At 46.6% G+C, this 12,194-nt stretch overlaps 1 protein-coding gene across 2 annotated transcripts in view; it reads left to right on the top strand.

Annotated features, from left to right (window-relative positions):
• Nucleotides 1-1,012, top strand: part of Atp6v1c1 (ATPase H+ transporting V1 subunit C1) — a 31,102-nt gene extending 30,090 nt beyond the window's left edge. For both annotated transcript variants that reach the window (XM_021183023.3, XM_021183022.3), the window contains exon 13: nucleotides 170-1,012. In XM_021183023.3, the coding sequence (XP_021038682.1) occupies nucleotides 170-265 (96 nt within the window). In that variant the 3' untranslated portion in view covers nucleotides 266-1,012. The remainder of the gene's footprint in view (nucleotides 1-169) is intronic.
• Nucleotides 1,013-12,194: the final 11,182 nt, after the last annotated feature.

Here is a 12,194-nt window from a genome sequence, read left to right as displayed (position 1 = left end):
GAGCCCGCCTGGCCTTCCCTCTCAGTGACTCAGCAGGCTTAGGCTCTTCCAGTTCTTACAGCTAAGTGAATACTTAGATTAAATCCGTGTAAATGCATGACTTCAGCCAGACGAGGTGTCCATAAAAGACCTTGTAAGTAGCTGACTGATGTTTGTGGTTTTTCTGCAGGCTCCCATGGATATCCCTGGCCTAAACCTGAGTCAACAGGAATACTACCCCTATGTGTACTACAAGATCGATTGCAACCTGCTGGAATTCAAGTAAACCGAGCTCCTCCCAGTCAGTCCTGGCCTTGTGTTGGTGTTGCTCACACCAGTAACTCTCATAACTCTCACGCCCTCTGCTTGCTCCTCCCCTTCTCCTCCCCCTAGATGAATTTCTCATGTGGTCCATATCTCAACATTTGCTTTTTAAAGAAAAAAATATATATATTGTTTCTTTTTATTGATCAGGTCTGTAAATGTGTACTGAAAAAAATCAGAGTTTATTTATAAATAGAATAGTTTATTTAAAGAGGTATTTTCCTCCTTGATATCATGGTATGCATAATTATGTGTGTTACTGTTGTGCACAGCCTTGTTTACAGGGAATGGTCTACGCATACCATTTCATTCACTGTATTAGTAGGCATAGCTGTTGAGTAGTTACTAAGTTGTGATGTAGTGCTATGTGACAACATTCAGGTGTGTGCTTTTGGAATGTTCTAACTATCTTGTCAGCACTGTTGACACCCACAGGACAGAATAAAAGAACCTGTGCCCACTGTGCTGTGTGTGACTTGAGAGGCTCCAGGGAGCCACAGCCTCCTGGGCTGCTTCAGGGGCTCACTGCGGCTGAGCTCTGAGCATTCCTGTCTGACTTGCATAGGATTTAGTTGTGCCAAATTTGGGTCAGAGCACAAATCAGAAGGTTATTTTTCCAACACATGGTGATATTTATATTTGGACACTGGGCGTTTAGCTCTCTTAAATAAGAAGTGGGACCAGTTTTGAATAAAGTGTAGCAAAACTATGCAGTGCTAGTCATTTATTTTGTCTAAGTCTTTACGTTTTTTTTTTTTTTTTTTTTTTGATGTCAATAATCACAAAGGCCTCACTTTTACTTTGCCTTTCTGGTACGGTCCCTGAAGTGAACAACTTGACATAAAATTTAGAAAGAACTCAGGGTGGAGTTGAGGGAACACTGTACTCCTGTAAGTCACACAGCTTTGTGAGTGGAGAGCTAGTCTGCACTGCCCTATCCTTTAGAAAATCAGCCGTCAGCAGCTTTGCTATTTGGGACTTTGCATTTTGTTTCATAAGTAATTATCTACTAGTAACATACAAATGTCTACAAAGTAGAACATGTGAGAGATACCCCTGCCTTGCTAATTTCTACCCTCAGGAAGTTTGTGGCCCTTTCCCATGTCCAACATCTTATCTTCTCCAGCTTGTCTCCCTCCTCCCTGCTCCCTCCACTCTCCCTCAACTTAGAGCTTCTTGAAGAAAATAAGGACCATACTGCACACTCAGACCATGTTGGCTGCGGCTCTCCACCTTCCTGACCATGCTGGTCTACCAAGTGTCCGTCACAGAAGACAGTGACGGGTGTCGGGGTGTCCAAAGTGCTGCAGGGCCTCTTTACACATCCTTGCATAGGTCTCTGCACTTCAGATGCACCCAGTAAGAGACTCTACGAGCGTATATATTAAAATTTGACACATGCTGCCAAATTACTGTTCAGAATTCAAAATTCCAGATATGTTAGAAATGCAGGCTGTGATTGTCGTTGGCACAGTCTCATTACTTAACTCTGGTTGGCCTGGAACGCACTGTGTAGATCAGACTGGCCTTGAAGAGAGCTGCCTGCCTCTGCCTCAAGTGCTGGGATTAAAAGGCAAGGCAACCACGTGTGGCAGGGATGCAGTTTTAGTTCCTGTTTCCTGTAGACAGGAGGAAACTGAACATCTTCCACTTCAGTGTCAGACATTTTTGTAGGTCTTTTCCTTTCTTTTGCAAGTGCTCTTTGAACCTTAGTATCTGAGGGATGTGGATAAGGAAATGTGTTTAGACAGTAGGCTTTAAGGTTGTGTTTGGGCTCTAATTCTGAACTGAGTGGGTGAAGACCCTGCTCCCGTGTGAATTCTTAGTGTGTGTTTGAAGCTCTGGCACTTTACTGTCCCCCTATATGTGTGCACAGATAGCGCAGTGTTGCCTGGCAGGAGCTTAACACGTGTGTTTACTATGGCTGGAAGCCGCTTCACGGTGACTAATACGGGAACATAGAACTTTGGGGGACACACTGTTGGGGAGTCTAAAGGCTAGAAATGCTGACAAATCGAATCAAGTTTGTGTCGGGAACATAGTCTTTTTTTTTTTTTTTTTTTTGGTTTTTCGAGACAGGGTTTCTCTGTAGCTCTGGCTGTCCTGGAACTCACTCTATAGACCAGGCTGGCCTCGAACTCAGAAATCCGCCTGCCTCTGCCTCCCAAGTGCTGGGATTAAAGTCGTGCGCCACCACCGCCCGTCTGGGAGCATAGTCTTAAAGCAGCTTCAGTGTCAGTGAGTTCAGTCTATGGTGGAGTAGTGGTGGTGTTGCTGGCAGCCACCATTTGGGAGAGGACTGTTCCTGTTCCCTTGCCTTCTTCCCAAGGAGTCTCCTGGGTCTCCTCTATGAAGCCTAGGTAATTGTAAGACGTCCTGAAAACATTTGGAGACCATTCTTACCTGATGCCGTAGCCTTTGTCTGTGGTGATAGAATGGTCACTTCTGTTTCAGTGTAGGAGTTAAGCCACAAATACATACGTGTGCACATGCATGTGTGATGCTGGGCATAGAACCCAGGGCTGACACGTGCTAGGCAACCAGTCATTCCACCACTACATTCCCCAGCCCTGACAACTTGGGCTCACAAACTTTGTGTCAGAGACATATTTCAATCTATCATTTCTGACTGCTGGGATCTTCCCATCATACATCTGTGCTTCTAGGTGTCACGTGAGTGGCCAGAGCACGCCCCTTACTCTTTGCAATAGAAATGAGCTTGGAGAGTGGATGCCCAGGTACTAAACTGTGTTGGTGTTTGGCCGGAGCCCAGAGTGGTCTCAGATGGTGAGTCGTGCTTTAGTGACCTACAGCACAGTGCCCAGAAGATAGATCGCCTCTGCACGTCTGCTGAAGTTGTGCTTAAAGGAGCCTCTGTGGAGCTTGTCCTGATGGATTTTGGAGCAGGCACACATCAGGTAGTGTTGTCTTCAGAGCACTCCTTTGTGCTCAGCCACTCAGTACTGTGAGTGCCCCTCCCCCCTTTTAATTAATTTTTTTAAAGGTTTATTTATTATATGTAAGTACACTGTAGCTGTTCAGGCACCCCAGAAGAAGGTGGCAGATCTCATTGCGGGTGGTTGTGAGTCACCATGTGGTTGCTGGGATTTGAACTCAGGACTTTCAGCAGAACAGTGTTCTTAACCACTGAGCCATCTCTCCAGCCCCGCATCTCTCCTCTGATTTCTGAATTATACTCCCAGGTATTGGAAATGAAACAGGAATTTATTTTGACAGTTTTCTCTACTGGCTTCCTTTCCATCTTAAGAAAATGTGCACAAGGCTAAAAACCACATGCATAGATACTAGACTGCTTACAGTGAAAACCTTTGCTGCCTTTACAAAAATAGATGGTTATTGTTATATTAGGATTAGTAAAAGAAGAAGTCACTGCTCAGTTTCTTGGTTAAAATCAAATGTAGTAAGTCAGTGAAAGATAGTTTGTTTGTAAAGTCTGTAACAGTGTTGTGTTACAGAGAAAACGTGGAAAACATTACAATTCTGAGACCAGCACTCACTTAAAAAATCCTTACTGCCAGGTGTGATGGTGTATGCTTGATCCTGTCTCTAGCTGGGGAGGCAGGTGGATCTTTGTGACCAGGGCAGCCTGGTCTACATAGTGAGTTCCAGAACAGCCAGGGCTATGTAGAGAGAAGATCCTGTCTCAAAAACAAAAAAATAAAACAACAAAAACATTACTAATTTAAAAAAAAAAGTATGTCAGTGTAAACTTAGTCTTAGTCTGCATTTTTAAAAAGAATTATTTATTTTATGTATCTGAGTACACTGTCACTATGTTCAGACACACCAGAAGAGGGCATCGGATCCCATAACAGATGGTTGTGAGTCATGTGGTTGCTGGGAATTGGAGTCAGGACCTCTGGAAGAGCAGTCAGTGCTCTTAACCACTGAGCCATCTCTCCAGCCCCTGAATTTTTTTTTAATGGCTCAGCGGTTAGTGCTCTTGCAAAGGACCCAGGTTTGGTTCCTAGCACTTAAAGGCTCACAAGAACCTGTAACTCCAGCTCCGAGTGATCCAGGAGTCTCTGGCTCTGTGGACACTGCACACACACAGATAAATACTCACACATAAAATCAAGTCTTTTAAGACTCAGTGTAATTCTGGTTTCTCAGTAAGAATGTATTGCATTGGAAGCTTCTCATTGTCCAGAAGATCTGCCTTCATGGTTTGTTTGGATACAAGCTCCATTATCTGAGAGAGATGGGGTTAGAGGGGAGCCGCAGTGTTACTCAGTCAGAGACGCCTTTGCTGTTGTCTAGCTCTGCAGAAAGGACAGTCAGGAATGTTCAGCATGGAGACTTTAAAACTGGGCATAGTGGTTCATACCTTCCATCCTATGGAGGCAGAGGCAGGTAGATCTCTGTGAGTTCGAGGCCAGCTGGTCTCCAAAGTGACTTCTAGGACAATCAAGGCTGTTAGAGAAACATTGTCTGGAGAAAAACAGAAATCGGGAAAATTAAACTTTTTAAGCAGGAGGCAGTGACAAAGCGGAGATGTCCTGTCAGGTCTATGGGACTGAAATGGGCTGTCCTGGCTTCATTTTACTTAGCCAAGAGCCAGATACATGGTGGACCTCAGCAGGTCCACCTTTCTTTCAAGGAGGACTTATTTTGCTCAAATAGTTCTTTTTATTTAACACAGATAACCGTGTCTCATAGTTACCCATTTTTATATTTGGATTAATTCTCTGAGTGTAGGTTTGTACAGATTTTATGTTTATTCAAAGCATAAAGTCACTTTGGCTTCCTATAAAAATCATGACCATGCAGGTCCCGTGTGTTGCCACAAGAGGGCACTGCTGTGCTGCTGAAAAGGAGTCACTTTCCTTGGCCTCCCCCCAGGGGGTTGGTTCTAAAATTTACATGATGTTAACAGAAGCCCGCCCACGGCAGCATTCTCATTGGGGGTATTTTATTAAACCATATTAATAGAAAAGATCCAGAAAATGCTAAGTAATTAATTGTTTTTACTTAATTGCTCCCCTCATTTGTGTGTGTGTGTGTGTGTGTGTTGGGCCCCAGGGTTTGGAGTTCCAGACTGGGTGGAAGGAGACGCACTGGCACTCATCTTCCTTCTACCTTGCATCCAGGCAGTACCACTGGTCGTTCACATTCCTGCCATCATGCCTTCCCACCAAGGAGGACTGTCCCTTTTTAAACCTCACGCTCATATAAATTGTTGCCAGTTGTTTGGGCACAAATGAGAAATGTAGCTAATATGGTGTCATCTGCCTGTCCGGAAAGTCAGCCTGTAGACCTGTACTTTGCCAATTCCAACCACACAGTAGGTCTAGCTGAAGATAACGTTGTTCAAAATATTTGTCTATGATTATACAATAGTTAGTCTGGCTTTGGGCTGATTACTTGATTTGTAGCTAACGTGACAGGAATAGACATTTGGCTGTCTGTGTGGCTCCATGGTCATGTGGTGGCCATGTCTGGTAGTGAGCCCCTTTGTCCTTGCTGCCACGTAGCCTATATCTGTTGGCCCCTTTCCCCCCTTCTTGACGTTCCTGTAACTAGAAGAGCTAGCCCTGCTTCTATTTACCTTGATGGCCAGATTTGATTTCCCAACAATCTGAGAAACGAGGGGAGGAAAGGATTGCTCTGTGAATCACTGTTAATGTGCCTTGGGTTGCTACACACAGCATTCCCTTTGATCACAGAGGTACTGCGTACATTCTGTGCCTCTGTGCAAGAGGAGGAACTGGTTGCAGTACTGAAAGACCAAAAGCTGTTTCTGATGGGAAATATTGAATCAGCAGAACTGAAAACACAGCTGTGTGCTTCTGATGGGAGCATAATTTCCTGTCTGTCAATGCCTACTTAGCATCCGTTGTGTGCAGGGCATTCACTGCACTGACTCTGGGGAGACATCAAAGAGATGCTCTGGACTACACGATGAGTTTAACAGAAAATGGGCGGAGTTCAGGCTCTTGCAAGAGGCACTGTGTTTAGGAAAGGGTCACGTTTTCTTAGTAGTGTGCAGGTAAGGAAGAGTCTGTCACTGCCCTGAGTGCGGAGACACTGCCCTGCCCAGTAGCAGGCTAGGGTTGCTTACCCTTTGCACCTGTGTACATTTTGGATATATCCTTTCCCCAGAGTTTCCTTTGCCGTCTCTGCTGTCTGTGTCTTCTCCAGGATATTTGATAGCCCCTTGGTGGCTACTTGTCCCCACCGCTTAGCTCTGAGGCAGGGAATGGCCGGTCACAGTTCTGAATCATGAGCTCATAGCCTACAAAGGCCTTATTCAAATGGGGCTTTCTCTCTTTTACACTTGGCTTCTCTGTGTTTCCTGGAAGCAGAATCTTCTTCAAATTTTTTTTTTTTAATTTGCTGGGAACCGATTTTTCCTTTATTTTTTATTTTATATTATGTACATGGATGTTTTGCCTGCGTGTATATCTGTGCACCACGTGCAGGCAGGGCCTTCCGAGGGCTGAAGAAGGCACTTCTTTGACTACAATTACAGACAGCTGTGAGCTGCTGAGAATTGGCAACCCAGGTCCTTTGAAAGATCAGCCAATGTTCTTAACTGCTGAGAATCTCACACACCAAAGCAATTGAAACCACACAAAAACTTAGGAAGTTCAAAGCATGTGAAGTATATGCGTGAGCTGTGAAAACATGCTAAGACGCCAGATACACAAAAATCACATGATGAAATCTGTAGGCAGCTCCAGACTCAAGCTCAGTGGTGGGAAGGTACCAAAGAGGTTGGTGATAGCAGTCGATTGGTAGAGGGTTTTAAAAAAATGAGAAAAAATAGATGTGTTGGTAATAGTTGTACAACTTTGTGAACATACTAAAAACATTCAAGTGACCTAATTTTTAATTCTTTTAGTTTGTGTGTGTGTGTGTGTGAGTCTGAGAGCAGAGGAGGGTGTTAGATCTCCTGAAACTGGAGTTACAGTTGGTTTTGAGCTGTCTCGTAGGTTCTGGGAACTGAACAAGGTCCTCTGGAAGAACAGCCAGTTCTCTTAACTGCTGAGCCATCCCTCCAGCCCCATGTGACATGACTTTTAAAACATCAATTTTATTTTATGAAACACAATTTAAACAGCCTACCCAGGATTTCTAGGATTCTCAATAGTGATTTGCTTTCTGTCTGCCTGCACAGTTTGAGGACATACACGCCCCCATGCTCTCTTGATGGATAAGGAGTCTTGAGCACTGAAGTTTCGCTCCCCATTTTCTGTGCATTCCCTCTGCACTTGCCACACACATTGTTACAGCCTCAGCTACAGCCTCCTGCAAACCTTCCTCTGCTTCCAGGACTGATGTCCCCTTGGATGGTCACAGTGTCTACAGTGACAGTTTGTTCCTAGCACCCTCAGAAGTCGCCTGACTGAGGAGCTGTGGCTGGGCTCTGCCAGTTTGCCAATATCTTTGTTGCTTTAGTGCTCGCCGTGCCCAGGCCACAGTGCCCTGGGAACATTCACTTAATGGTTGGTTCCTAAGGCTGGAGGCCTCACTCATCACCTCTTGCTTTTGTTCTTGAGAGAGTATCACTGCGTAGGCCTGGGACTCGTGATATAGCCCAGGCTGGCCTGGAACTCAGATATCTCCCTGCCTCTGCCTCCCCAGTGCTGTGATTAAAGGCGTGCTCCCCCACCGCCCCGCTTGAAGTTTCTTTTTCAAAAACTGTATTTCGTATGAAGTATATTTTATATGGAGTGATCGGTCCCTTCTCAGGATTCCAGTGAACACTTTTCAAATGGAAGGTTTTTCCTGAGTTGTTTTGTGTTGCTACACCCTGGGCTCCTGGGTGAGGTCTTGCTTACAGGGTACCGTGACCTTTGTCCCCATGCAGAGTATGCAGCTGGTTGAATCTCTCATAGTCAGCCACTGCTGTGACCGCAGCTTCAAACTCTCGCACACTTCTTTCCTTTTCAGATTGCATATCTTCACATCTTTATTTTTAATTTGGCTTTCCACTATAACGTTCATTCAACTCCATGCAGCAACCACGTAGCTTTTGTACTGTGCTGTCCTGATAATTCAGCCATAATTACTAATTAGTCCTTTGCTCCTGAGTCCACCTCACTAAAATTTCAGGGCTGAGTTCTTCAGCAGGATGTAACCTACCCGGTCTCTACCTGCTGACGACCCGCCCTCTGAAAACTCTAAGCAGGCTCTGTTGTCTTCATGTATTAAAAGGAAACGTCATCCAGGTAAACTCCCAGCAGAATCTCCCTCTAAGCTGTTTACCTGTTTTTTGGGCTCCACTCAAGCCATCCCACATTCCTCCCACAAACCAGTTCCTATGAAACACACGGGGGACTTCTCAACAGCAATGGCGGCCACGGCTCTTGACACCAGCTTTCTGTGTCAGTCGCTTTTGTGGTTGATGTAATAAAATATCTGAAAGAAGCAATTTAAAGGGGAAGCATCTTAGTTTGGCTTACGATTTGACAGGGTACAGTCTGTCGTGCTGGGAAAGGCACATCTAGCTCCTGCCTGTGGCAGTGGTGGGGACCTGAAGCTGGTTGGCCACATCACAGTGGAGTAGGAATCAGAGTGGTCACCAGGAAGTTGGGTGGAGATACAGCCCTCACCCCCTGGAGGTTTGAAAACCTTCCTAAACAGTGTCACCGGCTGGAGATCGAGTGGTCAAGCACAGTCAGAGATTCTTCCAGAGTTTGCTGGAGGAGCTTGGTGGCTGGGACTGGTTCCTCGGAAATTTCTTGTCCCTGGCTTCTTCCCGACTTTGCTCTGCTTGTTCTGTGTGATGTGACAGCTCTGCTTGGCACTTGCTCCCACCACAGCCATACTCTGCCTCGCCAGCACAATCCAGGAGACAAGGATGCAACTAAGCCAGAAGAGATGCTTTCCCCGCTGCAGTTGTTTAACGTCGGCCATTTTGGACCCAGTAACTAAACTCAGTAACCCTGGGGTGCATCCATGTTTTCAAGGACAGCCCTAGTACTATCTTCTGAGTTCATAACAATTCCTTCTATTGGATGCAGCACATTCAAGTAGGCTCTCCAGTGGGTGAGCTTACCGAGTCTGGTCTGCACCCGGAAGTAGGCTAGACGCTGCTGAAAAGTTCTCTGTCTTTCCCTCTGTCTCTCCTGGTGCAGGGTTTCGTGCAGGACCGCACACACAGTGGCACCGGGAACGTTTCTCATGTATTTACTCCTTCCAGATCTCCAGGGAACCATGAGGTTCCAGATAGAATTTAGTAACTTGTAAGCTCTATTTTTTTATGTGTTTGGGTATTTTGCCTTTATGTATGTCTTGTACCAAATGCATGCTTGGTGCTCTAAGAGGCCAGAAGAGGGTGTTGGATCCTTTGGAACAGGAGTTACAGACAGTTGTTAGCCTCCAGTTGTGGGTGCTAGGAACCAAACCCAGGTCTTCTGCAAGGACGAATGCTCTTAACCTCTGAGCCAGTCATCTCTTTAGCCTTGACGTTTGTATGCCTTAGTTCTTTCCACTGCTGTGATAGAACAGCATAACCAACACAGCTTACCAAAGGGAGGGCTTATTTTTTTACCTAACAGTCCAGAGGTTAGAGTCCATCAGCATCTTGGCGGGGAAGTGTGGCAGCAAGCAGGAACCGCCCAGAGCTTAAGTCTCCAATGGCAAACAGGAAACAGCCAGCTTGGAATGGTCCAAGTCTTTTAGCTCTCAAAACTCACCCCTACATACTTCCTCCAGGAAGGCTATACCTACTAAGCCTGCCCAGACAGAGCCACCAATTGGGGACCAAATATGCAAATGCCTGAGAAATGCCTGTGGGTCTTATTCAAACCACCCACTTTATCGCTCATTTCTGCAGCTGTTCTGTCATCTTAAGTAAGATCTCCTATATAACTGACTGGTGCTGCAGCCCCCTTAGTCTCCCAGTAGCAGCCAAAATCTGGCTATAGCACCTCTCTGTGTGCTTGTGGTTTTGCCAGGGCTGACACGGTCTTCCCTGTATTTTTCTAGTATGTTTATGTTGCTTACCTCCACTTCCTTTAGTGGGAAGAGCTGCCTTTATTGTAAACTGTCCCAGCTTTGTGCTGAGCAATGATTTCTGCTTATTCCAAACCCCCGTGCACGGTATAGAAACTGCTGCCCTTGCGTCCCTCTTACTGCGGAAGGCTTTAAAGCATTTGCATGGGCATGGGTGCAGAATCCCTCCTCTTCTTCCAGGGAATGTGCAGAGTTTCAGGGGAGAGCTGGCCCTTGGAGTACTGAATTGATTGCCTAGGAAGTGTAAGCTTCCCTTCTGAGCCTGAGCCTGTATAATTAGGGACCTCTGTTGAAAGGAAAACTAAAATCTTCCATACTCACAGCTTTCCAGACTTTTGTCGGCTGTGCGCCCTCTTCTCTTATCTCCACAGCCAGGCTCAGAGCTCTAGTTCCTCCTGGCCACCAAAGTTAGCTCCTCAGTCCCCACTGCAGACACTCTGTCCCACACTGGAATGTAGAGCGGGGCCAGTGAAGTGTAGTCGTGAGGTTTCTTTCTTTTTTTAAAATGCTACTGACTGGCTTTTTGGATTTGTTTTCTAGCTGCTGCCACCTCTCCTCATTTCTCTGCCATGTAGTTTATGTCACCAAAGCTATTCCATATTCTTTTATCTTGCTTCAGTTCTAATCAATCAGTTTTCTCTTTTCTTTCCTTTTCTCTAAGAACTACAATGTAAAGTAATCCCTGTTGGGCAAGCATTGACAGGGATTGTGGTAGTCAGGGACACTGTTGCTGTGGTGACTGGGGAGGAAAGGCTTTCCTTGGCTTCCACATCACTGTTCATCAGCAAAGGAAGTCAGGACAGGAACTCAAATGGCAGGAAGCTGGAGGCAGGAGCTGATGCAGAGGCCATGGAGGTTACATGCTGCCTACTGGCTTGCTCCCCATGGCTTGCTCAACCTGCTTTCTTTTAGAACCAGGATGACAGCCTAGGGAGGGCACCACCCACAATGGCGGCTGGGACATTCCCCATCATTCACTAATTAGGAAAATACCTACAGGCTTACCTATAGTCTGATCTTAGGAGGCATTTTCTCAGTTGAGGTTCCCTCCTCTCAGATGAATCTAGCTTGTGTCAAGTTGACATAAGACTAGCCAGCACAGTGGAGTGTGGCAGTGTATTAGAGTTCTTCAGAGAAAGGAGTTTATGTATACTTATAAAAATATCTATTACAAAGAGTTTGCTCTTCCAGTGTCCTTACCAGAATCTGAAAGCCAAGAGCCAATGTCTCACTCAGCTGGAAAGTCATGAGGCAGGAGAATTTCAAGTTCAAGGCCTGCCTAGACTACCTGAAGACTTTGTGATGAGCCTGGTTCACATAACGACACTGTCTCTCAAAATACAAACAGTAAACAAAGGTGCCCTCAGGTCAGGAGCTAAGTCAGCACCCTCAGCCTCCACCCCAGAGAGCACCACCCACCCTGAGAGCACCACCCACCCTGAGAGCACCACCCACCCTGAGAGCACCACCCACCCTGAGAGCACCACCCACCCTGAGAGCACCACCCACCCTGAGAGCACCACTCACCCTGAGAGCACCACCCACCCTGAGAGCACCACCCACCCTGAGAGCACCACCCACCCTGAGAGCACCACCCACCCTGAGAGCACCACCCACCCTGAGAGCACCACTCACCCTGAGAGCACCACCCACCCTGAGAGCACCACCCACCCTGAGAGCACCACCCACCCTGAGAGCACCACCCACCCTGAGAGCACCACCCACCCTGAGAGCACCACCCACCCTGAGAGCACCACCCACCCTGAGAGCACCACCCACCCTGAGAGCACCACCCACCCTGAGAGCACCACCCACCCTGAGAGCACCACCCACCCTGAGAGCACCACCCACCCTGAGAGCACCACTCACCCTGAGAGCACCACCCACCCTGAGAGCACCACCCACCC

This window comes from Mus caroli, unplaced genomic scaffold (assembly GCF_978045245.1).
Source record: "Mus caroli unplaced genomic scaffold, Mus_caroli_1 scaffold_16, whole genome shotgun sequence".
Lineage (NCBI taxonomy): Eukaryota > Metazoa > Chordata > Mammalia > Rodentia > Muridae > Mus > Mus caroli.
This window is presented reverse-complemented; position numbering and strand designations above follow the sequence as displayed.